The sequence below is a fragment of the Triticum dicoccoides genome, chromosome 4B, assembly GCF_002162155.2.
Source record: "Triticum dicoccoides isolate Atlit2015 ecotype Zavitan chromosome 4B, WEW_v2.0, whole genome shotgun sequence".
In the NCBI taxonomy this organism is placed as follows: Eukaryota; Viridiplantae; Streptophyta; class Magnoliopsida; order Poales; family Poaceae; genus Triticum; species Triticum dicoccoides.
In genome coordinates this window covers 5,151,972-5,171,434 of record NC_041387.1, presented here as the reverse complement: position 1 = coordinate 5,171,434, position 19,463 = coordinate 5,151,972, and the positions used below count along the sequence as shown (strand labels likewise).

Here is a 19,463-nt window from a genome sequence, read left to right as displayed (position 1 = left end):
TTTAGCTTTCTTCAAAACGTGCCATTTGCACTAACAGTAGTTGTTGTTGGCAATGTATTCTTGATAGCTACCTCCATTGCTCGGCACTGGTCTACAATACACAATTGTTGCACAATGGTTTTCTGTTAGTGTTCCTTCAAATGTTCCGACGAAATATAAACTATACAAAGGCAATTAAGAAGTAGCAACAAATCATATCAAAGACATCTACCTGTCAAAATTGTCAACGGAGGAGTGCCATCCATCATTCTAACAAACTCATGATCCTTTGCAGCTAAATCTGCAAAGACATCTATCGTCTTTCTAACATCATCCTCAGCTTGCTCCTTGTTAATCTTACCACAATGATTCCTAAGTGTTCTTTTTGGGAAAGGAACCTTGCGTACATCTCCAAAAAAAACTAGCAGCCGGATTAGTGACATTGGTGTTATTCTGCCTTAATTGTTTAATGAGATCCTTTGTGTACACATCAATGTGCTAGTGTGATGGCCAATTAACCTTCTCACTGCATGTAGTTGACAACGAGTGGTTGTGTTCCACCCTGTGTTCTGTGCTGTACCATCCATTAACATGTGTCCTTAGTAGCCGGATCATAGCTGGGCACTGACATCTGCAAGATCGACTGTTCTTCTTAATCGCTATAGCCTTTTTAGCAGGGTGCCGCTAAATGGTCGCCTTCACAAATAGCCCACTATAGCTTCACTATAGCTGATTTGGAGGCCTGACGCTATTTTCCATAGCCCGCTATTTAAAACATTCTTAAACATGACTAGTCAATGCGCACCGGGACATGAACTGATAGTTATGAATAATAATAAAGCTAACTCTAGTGTTCACGTCAAACTAAAAAAGAATCATTTACAAAGCAACCACAGACAACTTCTTGCATGCACTTGGTCTTTTCTGCATTGAGCCTGCTCTTACCATATCGTATACCAAACCCAGCTAATTTTTTCTAAATAATACATTTTTTTATTAATTTTCATAAATATTACGCCGGATAAAAAAAATTCAAAAATAATACACCGTCGGCCCGCTGCAGGCCGACTGGGCCTAGTCGGCCCACAGCAGGCCGATTGGATTCCAGTCGGCCTACAGCTGGCCGACTGGCCCCTGTCGGCCCACTGTGGGCTGATTGCATCCTGTCGGCCCACTGTGGGCTGATTGCGTCCTGTCGGCCCACTGTGGGCCGACTGGAGCTAATTGGCATAAAAAATATATGTTTAAAAAAATGTTAATCATGTAATTAAAAAATGTTAAACATGTATAAAAAATGTTCCTGATGTATATAAAAAATGTAGAATATATATGCAAAAATGTTGACATAAAAAATATGTTTTGAAAAGTGTTAAGCATGTATTTAAAAATTGTTAAATGTGTGTATAACAAATGTTCCTTATTTATAAAAAAAATATAGAATGTGTATGGAAAAAAGTTGATACCAAAAAATTATGTTTGAAAAGTTGACGTTTTTACAAATACATGATTAAAAATTGTTAAATGTGTATAAAAAATGTTCCTTATCTATAAAAAAAATATAGAATGTGTATGAAAAAAATTTGACACCAAAAAAATATGTTTGAAAAAAATGTTCCAGTTCCATACAAAAAGAGCAACCAATCATATTTTTTTCACAACCTTGATTTATTTTTTGTCACCAACTCGCCAACATAATTTTTTGGTGTCAACTTTTTTCATACACATTCTATATTTTTTGTATAAACAGGAACATTTTTTATACACATATTTAACAATTTTTAAATACATGATTAACACTTTTTAAAACATACTTTTTATGTCAACATTTTGCATATATATTGTACATTTTTTTATACATCAGGAACATTTTTTTATACACGTTTAACATTTTTTAATTACATGATTAACATTTTTTTAAACATATATTTTTATGCCTAATTTTTTGCAAAAACAATTAGCCCACAATGGGCCAATTAGCTCCAGTCAGGCCACAGTGGGCCGACAGGACCCAGTCAGCCCACAGTGGGCCGACAGGGGCCAGTCGGCCAGCTGTAGGCCGACTGGAATCCAATCGTCCTGCTGTGGGCCGACTAGGCCCAGTCGGCCTGCAGCGGGCCGATGGTGTATTATTTTTTAAAAAAATTTACCCAGCGTAATATTTATGAAAATTAATAAAAAAATGTATTATTTAAAAAAAATTAGCCCAAACCCAAACTGCCATGGATAAAGGTTGTAGAAATCGTAAGCTTCTCCGAGTGAATCGAATGTTAACCCAATCTCGGGCTCAATCACGTTTGGTCCTAGCTTGTCAGCATACCCTCTGATAGTCTGCTCTAGTGCACATACCCTTTCCGGGCATGGTGCGCGGTCAGGTGGCTGTTTCCCAACTCTAACCCTGACCAAACAAAAAAAAACTGGCCATGACCTGATAAATTTAGTAAAATCATTTTCTGCACTGGTGCTATCATCTACTTTCTCTGTTCCTAAATGCATGTCTTTCTGGAGATTTCAACAAGTGACTACATACGGATCAAAATGAGCGAGTCTACATTCTAAAATATGTCTATATACATCTGTATGTTGTAGTCCATTTGAAATGTCTAAAAAAGACTTATATTTAGGAACGGAGGGAGTACAATTTTACCAAATAAATCAAAATACATTTTACATCCACCAGCAAACCCCACCCGGTTCTACTGAACTATTGCATGGAAACCTTTTTCTATTCATGACAAGATCATGTAGATGCTCTGCCAAAAATAATAAATCAGAAGATGAAGATGCAGATTACAACAAGAACAAAAATCAGAAAAAAAAGGTTCTCCATACCTTCTTGTCCAACCTGGCGCTTGTGGATCAATCTTCCATGTAGAATGTGCTGAAGCTGCGTCTGCACTCTCCGCCTGGTGAGCAATTACAGAATCCATGGCGTGGTTCCCATCCACGTGTGCTCCCCCTTGCTCAAATGCATCAGCGTTATCCCCCTCGCTCTCAATGAAATCGGACACCACACCCCCTCCGGCATTCACACCGACTTGCTCGCCGTGCGCAGCACTGCTGAGCCCGGCTCTAGCACTCACCCCAGCATCAACCATTCACCATCCAGATCCGGCGACTGAATGAACTTCGGCCGGACATCCCCCCCGCACCATCTCCATTAAAATTGCAGCGCTGCATGCGTCGTCCGCAAAAATAGGTAACCTGCAATGACATTCCCATCGCAAATCAACGATACCGCATATAGATGGAAATCTCCAAATAAGAGATTCATGCATTTTTGCGGCGAGGGGATTGCTAGAACCTTACCTGTCCACTTGTCCACTGCAGTCACCGGGAAGTCGGCCTCGATCTTCGACGACAGAGCCCCACTCGCGCTCAGCCACCTCGCTACAAACCCATCGGGCCTCGCTGCTTACATGTGGGCCAATATAGACGGCTGTTGTCGTGAACACGAAACACCTGTACCATTCAACATATTGGAAACTAAGTATATATAATCGGATTCTAGTCTAGTGAATCAACACTAAGTATAATCAGTTTCTGCACTAGTAAATCAATTTCTACTAAACATAATCGGACACTACGGTGCTAAATATAATTCTACACTAATAATTGTATACACAAATAAAAAAAATTCACGGAGGAAGACACAAATATTCAAATTCTACATCACCAATCTAAATTATAGAAGTTCACTAGCAATTGTATTTAATACTAACATTTCAGATTACACTATCAAATTAAGTTGAACTTGAATCATGAATATTCCAGACACTCAAATATTTCTAATCAAAATGCACTATATATTAAACTTGGATTCCACACAATAGTAATCGGGCTATCACTGAAATTTATACCCAAAGCAATCCATAGAACTGACTTTGGATTCTACGTACATCACACAAAGCAATCCATGATATATACTAAAATTTCTACGCAAAGCAATCCAATTCCCTAAATCAACTTATAGATGAATCTCATGGATTATGTGTGGCGTGTATGCAGATGGAGGAGGTGGGAGTGGAGAGGAAGGAGATGTGATGGGAGGATCGAACCTTGCTGCCAGCGGGGCGATGATGGAGCGGCGACTGGTTGAGAGGGGAAGTGTAACGGGTGTGTGAAATGAGAGGGCGCGGTGACTTAGGTCTTTTACTCAGGTGTGTGAGTTGACTCAGGTGGTCCATTGCTGGCGTGGGCCAAAAACGCAACACCATAACTAATAACAAACCAGACAAAAAAGTCTAAGATTAATCTATACCAAATAATAAAACAAGGTGCATTTCTCCTAATTTTTTCCTCATTCGTTCACCGTCGATAAGATTTTTTTTTTCTATCCGAGATGGTACTAAATTTTTGTGCTTCCATATGCTAGAAAAGTAAAAACATTGTCTGGAATTTCGTACATGGGCCGCACGTGCTGTGGCGCGGTGAATCCAACCCACTTATTTTCCTGCGCACACAGTTAGAAAAGCTCTATTTTCCGCATGCGTGGCAAATAGTACAAGCTTCACACAGAGCTTTGAGGAATGGGCCGGGCCATTATCCTTTTTTATTGTGTTCTATTTATATTTTTCTTTTCCGTCTCTTTCTATTTTTGTTTCCTGCTTCTTTTTTCTCTTTCCATTCCAAGTTTATTTATTCTTCATCAGTTCATAATTTTCAAAAACCATTCAGAATCAAATTTTTTGTTCATATTTTGTTAAAATATTCAGAATACCAAAAAAACCCGTTTCAAAAATGTTTGGAACTTAAAAAAATGGTTCTTATTTTTTTTAAAATGTTTTAGTTTTCCGAATTTGTTGAGATTTTGAAAAAAAATAAAATTTCATTTCAAAATGCGAAAATTCGAAAATATAATTGTTTTAGTAAATATCAACAATTAATAACATTGTTCGCATTTCAAAAATACACATTTTCTAAAATTGCTCTAGATATTCACAACATGTTTCTATTTTTATTTTTTTTCATAAATTTTAAGAATGTTCGTGCTTTTATAAAAGGGTTATGTTTTTTTAATAATGTTTGTAAATTTTAGAAACTGTTCCTGTTTCGATTGTTTTCTTTTTTTTCCAAAAATTTATGGGATTTTCACAAAATTGTTCACATATTTGAAAACTTTTCTGGATTTTAAAAATTGGACGTGTTTTCAAGATATTCGTCTATTCATAATAATTATTATTATTGGAAAAGTTCAAAATAATAAAAAAAAATTATGAATCTGATGAGTTCTTGAATATTTTGCGTTAGCTTGGTTAGCAGGACGTGTTTGTTCGAGTGGCTGGCAACACTTGATCAGGTCTTTGATGCCGTGAGTTCGATCCTTCAACTCATTTTTTTTTTGGATTGTTACTCGCGCCTTACAAACATTGGTCGTTTCGGTCCCTATGCCTTTCACATCACACACAACTTAGCTGGCCCAACTACCTGGGAAATAGATTTTTTACTCGCGCCTTGCAAACACATGTCAATTTGGTGCCCGGGCCTTTCACAATCCACACAACTTAGTCGTCCTAACTACCTGAGTAATAAGGCAAACATATTTTAAATCATCCCACACTCTTTCTTTACATACAGTCGTACCAATTTATGTACGTATGCGAAACTACATGTAATAAGCTGGACAAAGAATGGATGAATAGGCACATGAGCTAGCTGGAAGAAGACCCTGAATTTATTTTAAAAGGAATTAACTCCGGTACGAGAGCTAGATGGATGGATTGCTAGGTGAACTAGCAACAAAAAGACCCTGAATTTCTTGAAGATTGCTACCCGAGGAAAAGAGAAGAGAAGACCCGACTCACCCCATGTTATGAATCTTAACACCTTAAATCCCCAAAATCAATGAACGGAAAAATCGCGGAGTATAATTAAGTCCGGTTGTACTATATCGGTGACATGTACATGGAAAAGAGAAGACCCACCTTAGTTCCATATTATGGAACTTCTTACCTTAAAATACCCTCGAATGTATGGAAAAATAGATTGAATAGTTCACAGCCCTTCTCTGGCATGCGATGACCTCAAACCCTTAAATCCCTTCGATCAATGAATGAAAATATAGAACCTAAATGTTCATCCTCGGTGTGCATATATGGTTTTTCTTGCACATCTAATTTTCACTAAATATAAATGCACACATTTTCCATTCTAGAAAAAAATGCACACATTTTTTCTTCCGTTGCAATGCACAGGCATATGTGCTAGTAAAAGACTTACATAATAAAAGATTCAAAATTAGAACTGATAGTAAAGAAATACAAGTTCCAAAATGATAAAAACACTAATAATAATAATAATAATAATAATAATAATAATAATAATAATAATAAATGATGTTCATTATTTTGTGACTACTCTAATTATTAAATATTTAAAACACTTGATGAAATGGAAAACATTATTTCTGACATAAAATAAATTGGTAGGCCAACACTAACTAATTAACTATGGCGTGCATAGGAATCATACCCCACCACTATCTTCCAAACAATAAGTACATATGGGCCAACAGATTTGTGACGTGTCTAGTAAGAGCAAAGCCAGCACTAATTGTGTAAAGCTGATGTCCGATTTAGGATGGCGCCACCCCTATTTGAAAAATATAGTGCTGGCGTTGATGTAAAATGACGGGCCACCAATGAAAGTTGCGGCTAACACTTTTTTCACTAGTGTTAAGCAACCTGCTTGCCATATATAAATAGTAAGTAACAATAAGTATAAGATGGGTTAGTACTTTGAACCAATTGGTTTAGTTATGTTGCACTCACAAAATTTTAACTTATAACCAACACTACTGTTTGGTTGTTATTTCATCTATTTATTTTCAGAGAAAGACACCAACAATGTACAATCTAAAACTCAGTTATAAATTTGGAAGTTGTCAAAACCATGTAGTGTATATGTTCATCCCTCCAACAATACCGATCAAAGAATATATAATAGTGTTAGTTCATAGCTCTAACATAACCAAAAGAATATCTAACTAAGCAGCATGAGTTACTTGAAACCAAAGTTTAAAATGTGGAAAGGTTGTAATGTATATGCTCATCCCTCCAACAACATCTAGCATTTTTTATATCACAAAAATTGGTTCACATCCCATCCAATTAAGAATAGATGCACAAGACTAGATGCAAGATCTACCAGTAATTACTAAGCTAGTTTTTAAAGTCTCGTGAGTTGGAGTTTAAACCTAAACACAAAATCTCCAAGGCCATGGTTCTAACCCTAGCTAAACACAAAATCGCCACGGCCATGGCTTTAACCCTATGCACGAAACAGCTATGCATGAGCTCACCTTGTCAGGTTTGTAGCTGTGGCAGAGCTCGTCACCACCGCCTTCCTCACCGACGATGAAACCTTAGCGTGGGAATCAAATTGGGATGACCTAGTGGGCACAAAAAAACAAAACAAATGGGTCTATGAGATAGGGCGGTGAGAGTAGGAGTGATACGTCTCCATCGTATCTATATTTTTTGATTGTTCCATGCTATTATATTCCCGTTTTGGATGTTTATGGGCTTTACTTTACACTTTTATATCATTTTTGGAACTAACCTACTAACCGGAGGCCCAACCCGAATTGTTGTTTTTTTTCCCTATTTCAGTTTTCGAAGAAAAGGAATATCAAACGGAGTCCAAACGGAATGAAACCTTCATGAGCGATCTTTTTGGAACAAACGCAATCCAGGAGACTTGGAGTGGACATCAAGCAGCGAACGAGGCGGCCACGAGGGTGCCCAGCGTGCCCTAAGGGGGTGGGCACGCCCCCCACCCTTGTGGGCCCCTCGAGCGTCAACCGACCTACTTCTTCCTCCTATATATATCCACATACCCCGAAAACATCCAGGAGCACCACGAAAAACTATTTTCACGGACGCAACCTTCTGTATCCCCGAGATACCATCTTGGGGCCTTCGCCGGCGCTCCGTCGGAGGGGGAATCGACCACGGAGGGCCTCTACATCATCTTCAAGGCCTCTCCGATGAGTTGTGAGTAGTTTATCATAGACCTTCGGGTCCACAGTTATTAGCTAGATGACTTCTTCTCTCTCTTTGAATCTCAATACAAAGTTCTCCTCGATCTTCTTGGAGATCTATTCGATGTAACTCTTTTTGCGGTGTGTTTGTCAAGATCCGATGAATTGTGGGTTTATGATCAAGATTATCTATGAGAAATAATTGAATCTTCTCTGAATTCTTTTATGTGTGATTGGTTATCTTTGCAAGTCTCTTCGAATTATCAGTTTGGTTTGGCCTACTAGATTGATCTTTCTTGCAATAGGAGAAGTGCTTAGCTTTGGGTTCAATCTTGCGGTGTCCTTTTCCAGTGACAGCAGGGGCAGTAAGGCATGTATTGTATTGTTGCCATCGAGGATAAAAAGATGGCGTTTATATCATATTGCATTAGTTTATCCGTCTACATCATGTCATCTTTCTTAATGCGTTACTCTGTTCTTCATGAACTTAATACTCTAGATGCAGGCAGGAGTCGGTCGATGTGTGGAGTAATAGTAGTAGATGCAGGCAGGAGTCGGTCTATTTGTCATGGACGTGATGCCTATATACATGATCATGCCTAGATAATCTCATAACTATGCGCTTTTCTATAAACGTAATTTGTTAACCCACCGTAATACTTATGCTATCTTGAGAGAAGCCACTAGTGAAACCTATGGCCCCCAGGTCTATCTTTTATCATATAAGTTTCCCATCTACTTTTATTTGCATCTTTTACTTTCCAATCTATATTATAAAAATACCAAAAATATTTATCTTATCTTATTATCTCTATAAGATCTTACTTTCGCAAGTTACCGTCAAGGGATTGACAACCCCTTTATCGCGTTGGTTGCAAGGTTCTTGTTTGTTTGTATAGGTGCGTGGGACTTTTGAGGAGCCTACTACTGGATTGATACCTTGGTTCTCAAAAACTGAGGGAAATACTTACGCTACTTTGCTGCATCACCCTTTCCTCTTCAAGGGAAAAACCAACGCATGCTCAAGAGGTAGCAAGGAGTTGTAGAAGTATACCTCAGTAGCGGAGACGGACGGAATTGGCCGGTGGCGAGCAGCGCAGAAAGAGGATAGAGAGAGAGAGAGTGAGTGTGTAGAGAGATAATTTGGGGCGAGGGGGTCTGATGCCCCTCCGTTTTGACCCATTGCTTCTGAAGCACTCTTGGGCTAGGCGCAATAGGGCAGTGGTCAGTAATTACATTTTTTTATTTATTAGAAGACTAAAGATAATACTACAATTAAAAATATATTAAAAACAACATTTTTACTTTCATAAAAATTACTACTGATTGAATATATATTAAAAAAGGATAGCATTTCTATTTCAAATATTCTCACTTTAATAAAAGTAACTACTATATTTTTTGACTACTATAACATAAAAATGTTCCCCACCATTATTTTTTTTAAACGTAATGAAATAAAAAACTCAAAATATATTATAAAATTATCATAATTTCCAATTAAAATATTCCAGATTTAACAAAAATAAACAAAAATATAATATAAAAATGTTCAGCAGTTACAAAAAATAAAAAAGGTAAAAAATTTAATGTCTCAAAATACAACATAAATATATTCACATTTACAAATAATAAAGAGTTCAAAAATAGACCCACTGTCATATAGTGCTGACGTGGAACACATGACACGCCACAACTAAACACAATAGTTCCAACGTTCCATGCTATGCCACATCACCACTATATGACGCCTTGTACCAACTGCGTGTCCCACCTACAAATGGCATTCAACTATTTTTCTAACATCAGCACTATGGTCTTAGTAATGTCGTACCAAATATGCGAACACCAATACTATTTGAAAAATATAGTGCCGACGTTGATTGAAAATGGGGAGGGGGGGGGGACCAAATAAAGTTGTGGCTAGCCACTTCTCTACTAGTGAGAGCAGTGGGATTAGTGGTGAACAGTACTCCCTCCGTTCCTAAATATAAGACCTTTTAGAGATTTTAAAATGGACTACATACGAATGTATATGTACATACATTAGAGTGTGGGTACACTCATTTTGCTTCATATGTAGTCAGTATTATAAAATCTATAAAAGATCTTATATTTAGGAACACAGGAGTAGAACGCAATAACCTCCATGGTGTTCTCGGACCATCGCCTCCCCAGAAAAAAAGGCCCAATACGTGATACATCTTGGGGCATGTTGCAGATTGACTAGAGGACGTGCTGAGCCTAAAGCAGAATTTGCAAATTCTTCTCCGTGTCATGAGGCTGGGCTTCCATACTATTTGCTATCTCAGCAATACTTACACTCTCTGCTAAAAAAACAATACTTAAACTCGGCGGCAAGTTTCTCAAAAGAAAAAAAGCTTACATTCGGCATATTTCGGAGTATATATATGCTACTCCCCAAAGGAGGAAAATAACCGTCGTCGTTCCACATGACAGATTTATCCACGACCAAATTACTTATGGACCCATTAGTGCAGACTAGTTTTGCAGTAGTGCATTGTCTCTTCGCACAATGATACAATAGTACATGTTTGATTTTTTTTTTACGGTAGTACATGTTTGCTAGTTCCATATACACCATATTACCTTTCGTATCAGTTACAGAGGAAACAACCCTTTTTAACCAATTGGCTAGGTAGGTAGCAGAGAAGAAACCACATGATACAAATTAATCAGCCATAGCCACATGCACTACATCACAGGAAAGGTGATGCCGGCGTGCAAATAATCAACATGATCTTCAGAAGCTTTAATCGTAGATAGCTCGTCGCTGGCACGTCGTGCCGTTGGCCTGCGGGGTGGAAGCGGCTCCAGGCACCGAACTGCGACACTGAGCATGCAGTATATTTCTATGGCGGACTCGGCATCCGGGAGGGCAAGCCTGGAGTCCAGCAGATCCTGCATGCACACAAAATTGTTCTTGGTGGCCAACGAGAGGGATGAGAGCAAATCGCCTGGATGAGATCCCATAAATAGCTCCAAAACGAGCACTCCGAAGCTGTATACATCACATTTCTCCGTCACGTTTTCTGTATATGCCAGCTCTGCAATTAATACAAATAAGTTAGTGCATATGTTACAACTGAGAAGTTCAAAGTCCATCATAGTCATTAGATTACATCAATCTTTCCATCTAAAACTGCAAAATTGCAAAAAAATAGTAGATAAGGTTTTTAGTTTTGTTTACCTGGGGCAAGGTAGCCTTTCGTCCCAGCTAGCCTTGTGAGATTTTGACCATAAATATTGAGTATTTTAGCCGTACCAAAGTCAGAGATGCATGCTCTAAATTCTTGATCAAGCAAAATATTGTTGCTTGTTATGTCTCTATGGACTATTGTTGATGAACAATCATGGTGCATGTATGCCAAAGCATGAACCACATCCAATACAATACATATCCGCCTTCTCCAATCCAATTCAATTGCCGTTTCATTGTCCTTCAACATTTTTGCCAAGTCTCCTCTCTCCATATATTCATAGATAAGGAACCTGCCTTGGCTAGAGGAACAATAACCCAAAAGTTGTACGATGTTTCGATGACGAATCTGCACCAATGCCTCAACTTCACGATTGAACAACTGCTCATTTACGCAACACTCATCTTCTATCATGTGTATCTTCTTCACTGCAAATATTTCGCCTGTTGCAAGTATAGCTTTATACACAGATCCATATCCCCCGGTTCCTATGCAATGCATCTCGCTAAAATGGTTGGTTGCTTCAACTATTTGCTTGAACACATTTGCCCCATCAAAACTCCAAATAGAGAAGACTTTTTCTTGTGTTACTTTATCATTGTTGGTTTCCTTGATTTTGTTTCTTTCATGCCAGAACATCAATATCATCACAATAAGAATAAGACATATCAGAGCCAGAACAGGAGCTAGTACAAGTATTTTGTATCCTTTCCACTTGTCTCTGCTCTGAGTTACACTATTACAAGGGGGTAATCCATTCACCACACCACATAGCTTCTTATTATGCATGAACCGCTGGTTTGGAGCTCGTTGGAAGAGCTTACTGTTCGGGACTGGCCCTTCCAATTCATTATAGATACATCAATGGATGTCAAGCTTTCCATACTCTGAAATGATGATGGAATGGAGCCATTTAGTTCATTATGTGAAAGATTCAGACTTTCTAGCATGCTCAAACCACTAACTTGGCTTGGTATTTCCCCAAAAAATGAATTGTCACTTAAATCCAATTCGTATAAATTGCGCAGTGACCCTAACTCGGCATGGATGTTTCCTATGAAGTTATCGTGATTCAGCTTTAAAAGGCGAAGTTTCAAACAATGTTCAATTGAATATTGTACCGAACCATTTAGGTTATTTGATGACAAATCCAGTAACTCCAGACTGGACAATGCTCCAATTTCTTCCGGAATACTTCCATGCAACAAATTGTCCGCTAGGCTCAAGTTGAACAAACTTTTCAGATTGCCTAGTGCACTTGGAATCTCTCCTTCAAGCTTGTTTGATGAAAGATCAAGTATCCCTAGTTGAGATAGTTGCCCCATACTTGCGGGTATTTCCCCCGTAAGGTTGTTGTTTGAGATTCGTAGCATCTGAAGATTATGGCAATCCCCCCAGAGAAAAGATAGTTGACCAAATAGATTGTTTGATCTCAGATCCATGTAGACAAGATTTGGATACACCCCCATCTTGGAAATATCTCCTTCTATCTGATTCCTTTCAAGACGAACTCTAACTAGGCTTTTGCAATTTATCAAACTTGACGGCAAAGGCCCATTGAGATTGTTGTCAAATGCGATTAATGTCTTGAGCATGCCGCCAACGCACAAGCTTGGCGGCAAGGGACCAGAGAGATCGTTACTATCAATTTGTATATAGTTGAGATTCATTAAGGTGCCAATTTCTTGTGGAACATGTCCGGAGAATTCGTTATCATCAAGGAATAATGTATTGAGCTTTGTCATATTTTCAAAGGTATTGGGGATGCAACCCATGAGTTTGTTTTTGTCAAGTTCCAAGTCTTCTAGATTCACCAAGTAACCTAGTTCTTGAGGAATGCCCCCTGAAAGTTGGTTTCCCCCTGGGTTCAAGGTAGTAAGCTTTGTCAAGTTTCCCAAGGCATTGGGGATGGAACCAAAGAGTTTGTTTCTATGAAGTTCCAAGTCTTCTAGATTCACCAAGGACCCTAGTTCTCGGGGAACATGCCCGGAAAGTTGGTTATCATATAGGTACAGCGTAGTGAGCTTGGTCAAATTTCCAAAGGTATTGGGGATGGAACCCAAGAATTTGTTATTGTAAAGTTGCAAGTCTTCCAAACTCACCAAGGAACCTAATTCTTTAGGAACATCTCCGGAGAGTTGGTTACGGAAAAGGTACAAGGTAGTGAGCTTGTTCAAATTTCCAAAGGTATCGGGGATGGAACCCGTGAGTTGGTTTTTTTGAAGCAACAAATGTTCAAAATTCACCAAGAAACCTAGTTCTCGAGGAACATGTCCAGAGAGTTGGTTGTCATATAGGGACAAGGTAGTGATATTGGTCAAATTTACAAAGGTAATGGGGATGGATCCCATGAGTGTGTTGTTGCTAAGATCCAACAATTCTAGATTTATCAGGGAACCTAGTTCTTGAGGAATATTCCCGGATAATTGGTTATGATATAGGGACAAGGCAGTGATATTGGTCAAGTTTCCAAAGGTATTGGGGATGAAACCCACTAATTGGTTGCTGTGAAGCGACAACACTTGCAAATTCACAAGAGAACCTAGTTCTCGAGGAACATGTCCAGAGAATTGGTTACCATGAAGAATCAAGGTAGTGAGCTTGGTCAAATTTCCAAAGGAACCGGGGATGGAACCCGTGAGTCTGTTTTTGGCAAGTTCCAAGTCTTCCAGATTCACCAAGGAATTTAGTTCTGGAGGAACATGTCCGGATAGTTGGTTATCCCATAGGTACAATCCAGTGATGTTAATCAAACTCCCAAAGGTATTGGGGATGGAACCCATAAGTTTGTTGCTGCTAAGTGCTAACTCCTCTAGTTTCACGATGTAACCTAGTTCTCGAGGAAGATGTCCAGATAACCGATTACCATCAAGGTACAAGATGGTGAGCTTAGTGCAATTCCCTAGAGTTCTTGGAATGGGGCCTGTGAGGTTGTTGGTGGAAAGATCTAACCTGGTCAACTTATTTAGGTAGCCTAGTTCAATGGGTATAGGACCAGACAAGTGGTTGTTTGACAAGTCCAACCCAACGAGACTCTCTAGGTGTTTTATTTGTCTCGGTATTTGACCGGAGAGTCCATTCCCCTGGAGCAGTAGGTGGCGGAGGTTTGGCAAGGATGATGCTAAAGCGGGTGGAAAGGGTCCTCTTATCTGATTGTAGGGTAGTCGGATACTCGTGAGAGTATGCAACGCCGTGAAGTTGAGGGCGTCCAGCCTCGCTCTCAGCCACAACCCCCGGAGAGAGATCTCAGTGATGCTTGCTTGATGCTCGCCACACCTGATGCCGTACCAGCCGCATGGCCGTGTTGTGGTGTTTCCCCATGATTGGAGCCGGGCTGGGGGGTTCTGTATGGTGGCTTTCCAGGCGAGGAGGGCTCCTGCCTCTTCTTCCAGGAGGGATGGGGGTGGCGCTGCCATGGCCCGGGGAAAGGGAAACGAGGCTAGTAGGAGAGCGAGCGAGACAAGCTTTAGGTGAGGGGAGGTGTCCATGGCGGCTAGTCGCATGGTAGCTGGAGTAGGTTATTGGTTTTGTGCCTGTGAAACTGATCCGTGGAGTGTTCTTATGTAGGTGCTCCTCTCGTCGTGGGGGGCGGAGGGGAGAGATTAGCACCCACTCGTCGCAACAAGACGGCACCAAGAATGCTATACGCTGACTTATATTGATATACCGTGAAAGGCGTGGAAATTCTGTTACTCTCAACTGCTGAAGTATCACAAAAACTGTGTCCACCCAAAATGAATTCTGGATCTCTGTGAGCTGCGGCGCCGATTTTTTGGACTGGTACTAAATCCCGATTGAGACGGACAAGTCGCTGTTAGTGGAGATCGAGAAAAGCCGCTGTTTGATTCCCTGCTGAAAAATACGCTGCCGATTTATTGGACTAGTGACTAGCTAGTGAGTGATATGGTTGGACTCTGACATGCCGACATGCTTCTCGACGGAGTTTATTACCAATAATGGATACAATTGTATTGTACTACCTCCGTCCTGGTTTATTGGTCCTCATTATATTTCGTGTCAAATTTTGACCATAGATTGAACTGACAAAATATTCATGCATGTCACCAAAAATTATATCATTGAGAACTATGTTCAAATACGAATCCAGTGATACAATTTTTGTTGACATGCATTAACATTTTGTTAGTTAAATATTTGGTCAAAATTTGGCACAAACTACAATAAGGACCTATAAACCAGGACGGAGGTAGTACTACCTCCGTCCTAGTTTATTGGTCTTGTTCGTATTTTGTGCCAAATTTTGATCAAATATTTAACTAACAAAATGTTAATGCATGTCATAAAAAATTATATCGTTGGATTCGTATTTAAACATAATTTTTAATGATATTATTTTTTACGAGATGCATTAATATTTTGTTAGTTAAATCTATGATCAAATTTTTGGCACAAAATACAATGGGGACCAATAAACCAGGCCGGAGGTAGTACTACCATGCCCTTATACTATCTGTGTGCTTGAAAACTGTTATTATTACAAGAAAAATAAAGCATGGTCATATACTATCGGCGTTTCGAAGGGTGCCTGTATCTAGGCTTTCTTTAATTATGTGCTTGAAGCTTTGCTACGAGGCAATTAGTTGACCCGCTTTATCACCTATTTTTTCCTCTAGAGAATAAAATGTTGATCTGCGGTAATAATAATAATAATAATAATAATAATAATAATAATAATAATAATAATAATAATAATAATAATAATAATAATAATAATCCAATCATTTCTCTCTAAGTGGAATATTCCAGGGAAAGGGAAAACCTTGAGTTCCAGACCAGTGATGGGGTCGAATCATTTTGATGGGGTTAAATCATCATGTTCCAGCTTGTTCCAATACATTCGGCAAAAGTTTGTTTACTTAGGTGTTTGTAACACCCCTCTGGATGATGTGATCACAACCTAATCTATCACGTTGTTCATAAACCGATATAGAAGACATAGGTGGCGTCAAGCAACATGATAGTAAAGATTTCATTTCTCCAATGATGTTGTGTGCGCAGTCGGTGCTAATGAGGAGGGGCTGGCCAAAAAATACTAAATTAAAATGGATTATTTGGAAAAAGGACGATTTTTTAAATTATTGAAATCGTTCTATGAAAATGATTGAAATCATCTTTGAAAGTTAATGGAATCATTAATTTGAAAAAAAATAAATATTTCTTTTTAATAAATTGTAATTGGTCTTTTCAAACAAATAGAAATCAATCTTTCGGGAAAAAAATGAATTGGCAACTGGAAAATAAGTCATTGAAATAATCAAAATCTCTCTTTTAAGCAATTAAAATTAGTCTTTTGAAACAACTGAAATTGGTCTTTTCAAACAATTGCGTTGTGTCTATTAAGATAATTGAAAGCAGTGAAATAATTCAAATTGATCTCTGGTATTATTACCGGATTATTCCCTGGGGTTGCATCTGATTCTTTGAGTAATCTCAGGTTCAATTCAATGTGTGGAACACCAGTGCCTTGAATGATCTTTTCCGGCTAGGCTGTCTGGTGACGAATTAGAGCAACCACTCCTGTTATCTGAGTGGACATCCTGGTCTTTGCTCGGTGAATTGAGGGAAGAGCCATAAAACATGATATGTTCCAGGTTCTCTATAGGAGGCGTTTTGTGGCGTGACGCCAAACTATTGTTTCTACAAACACTACAATATGTAAATAAAAATTATAATACTAAAAAAAGTGGAAACTAATTTTAGCGCTAACCCAACAGACCTCACCATTGGCTGCTGGGGGCGTTGAGAACAAGCGGCTCCGCCGGCGACAGGGGCGGAGCCAGGATTTAGGCATAGGGGGCCAAATGATGGTCAAGCGAGAAAATAATTTTTTTATCGCAAACTATCCAATAGTTATATATTCAAGTATATTTTGCCTTTAATTTGTCTAGACAGACTTTTTTTTCAGCTGGATCGTGTCTGGCTATAGTGTCTTTGCGGGTTGTCTAGCTATAGTTAATACGGTCAATAATTCCACGTATGCGCCAAGTAGACCAAGTGATAATCAAACTACTCCGAAACATGACATGAAATATTTTGCTACAAATCATTGTCATATGGAAAGAACAAGCATTGTATAACCAAATGGCTGGCTTTTAGCTTGTATTGGTACATATTTGAATGGAAAATCCCCGCAAAAATAATATTTGAATGGCAAATCATCACTAATTATATTAGATCTTTTTTTGTTGTATTAGGAAAAAGTATTCAAAATTGGCAGAACACATACCTAGAGAAATAAATCTAGCCTCTACTCATCCCCTTTGTCGCTAGGTAGAAGTAGATCAGCTGGTCGTTGTTGACATACTCTAGGCAACCGTCACTGCTCACGATTTTTCAGATCCAAGCTTTAGAATGATTGCGGGTGCGTATGCCCTAGTAAGAATAAGTTCGAAATGATACAAGATATGAATTGAGAGAGATTAGTAGAAAGTGTAATGTGTTAACCTTGCTATTTCATTGGCTACATCCTGAAGAATCGACGAGCAGCAACTTGTGCGTTGTGCCGCCGTAAGAGCCAATGGTAGCCCCCCCCCCCCACCCCTTGTCTCCGCCACTGGCCGGCGACGAAAATTGGTCGGAGAGCCAATGGTGAGGCGGCCGGCAGCGTACATGAAGCCAATGGTCCTAGGGAAGCATCCGGGAAGGACATTGTCGCATTGGAGCCATAACCGGGGTCGAGAAAGCGTCAGAAGCGGGGTGCTCCGGCATCGACGAAGTCGGCGGTGACATCATGTTGCCGGTGTGGCGGCGGGATCACGCTACAGAATCGGCGGCGAATGGGCGTGTGCTTGTAGGCGGTCTGAGTGTCAGAGTGCCGGCGTGAGGAAAGAAAGATGGAGGAGCGGCGTGGCGGGGGACGGGCTCTCTCCCTCTCCCCTCTCTCTCTCTCTCTCTCTCTCTCTCCCTCTCCTCTCTCTCTCTCTCTCTCTCTCTCGTGACCTACTCGCTGATGTGATCATCCAGGGAGTTATCAACGCAGAAGACGTCCCACTGGTTTGGGACGAGCGTCGGCAGCGGCAACTTGTCCACCATCACCTTCTTGTTCTTGCGGTCGGCCGGTTGCTCCTGCATGTCCGACGTGTACCCGCCGCCGGGGGTGCCTTCTGAAGGAAATATGCCCTAGAGGCAATAATAAAGTTATTATTTATTTTTCTTATTTCATGATAAATGTTTATTATTCATGCCAGAATTGTATTAACCGGAAACATAATACATATGTGAATACATAGACAATAAAGTGTCACTAGTATGCCTCTACTTGACTAGCTCAATGATCAAAGATGGTTAAGGTTTCCTAACCATAGACATGAGTTGTCATTTGATAAACGGGATCACATCATTAGGAGAATGATGTGATTGACTTGACCCATTCCGTTAGCTTAGCACTTGATCGTTTCAGTTTACTGCTATGGCTTTCTTCATGACTTATACATGTTCCTATGACTATGAGATTATGCAACTGCCGATTACCGGAGGAACACTTTGTGTGCTACCAAACGTCACAATGTAACTGGGTGATTATAAAGGTGCTCTACAGGTGTTTCCGATGGTATTAGTTAAGTTGGCATAGATCGAGATTAGGATTTGTCACTCCGATTGTCGGAGAGGTATATCTCTGGGCCCTCTCAGTAATGCACATCACTATAAGCCTTGCAAGCAATGTGACAAATGAGTTAGTTACGAGATGATGCATTACGGAATGAGTAAAGAGACTTGCCGGTAACGAGATTGAGATATATATTGAGATACCGACGATCGACCCTCGGGCAAGTAACATACCGATGACAAAAGGAACAACGTATGTTGTTATGCGGTTTGACCGATAAAGATCTTCGTAGAATATGTAGGAGCCAATATGAGCATCTAGGTTCCGCTATTGGTTATTGACCGGAGACATGTCTCGGTCATGTCTACATAGTTTTCGAACCCGTAGGATCCGCACGCTTAACGTTCGGTGATGATCGGTATTATGAGTTTATGTGTTTTGATGTACCGAAGGTAGTTCAGAGTCCCAGATATGATCATGGACATGACGAGGAGTCTCGAAATGGTCGAGACATAAAGATCGATATATTGGATGACTATGTTTGGACTTCGGAAGTGTTCTGGGCAAGTTCGGGCCTATACCGGAGTACCGGGGGATTACCGGAACCCCCCGGGGAGTATAATGGGCCATATGGGCCTTAGTGGAGAAGAGGAGGGGTGGCCAAGGCAGGGCCGCGCGCCCCTCCCCCTCTAGTCCGAATTGGACAAGGAGGTGGGGG

The 19,463-nt window shown here is 39.8% G+C and overlaps 1 protein-coding gene across 1 annotated transcript; it reads right to left on the bottom strand.

Moving 5' to 3' along the window:
* Positions 1–10,615: 10,615 nt before the first annotated feature.
* LOC119294504 (MDIS1-interacting receptor like kinase 2-like) lies at positions 10,616–12,171 on the bottom strand. The gene is made up of 2 exons (XM_037572700.1): positions 11,169–12,171; positions 10,616–11,025 (listed from the first exon to the last, which is right to left on the bottom strand). Exons 1-2 carry the CDS (start codon positions 11,965–11,967, stop codon positions 10,673–10,675), a joined length of 1,152 nt encoding a protein of 383 aa, XP_037428597.1. The 5' UTR covers positions 11,968–12,171; the 3' UTR covers positions 10,616–10,672.
* Between the last annotated feature and the right edge of the window lie 7,292 nt (positions 12,172–19,463).

What these genes read in the sequence shown, in the direction of transcription:
- LOC119294504 (XM_037572700.1), bottom strand. Translation starts at nt 11,967, where the DNA reads ATGCATAATAAGAAGCTATGTGGTGTGGTGAATGGATTACCCCCTTGT. An exon ending in GAAAGGCTACCTTGCCCCAG is followed by an intron (nt 11,026 to 11,168) that starts GTAAACAAAACT and finishes TATTAATTGCAG; the next exon opens with AGCTGGCATATACAGAAAAC.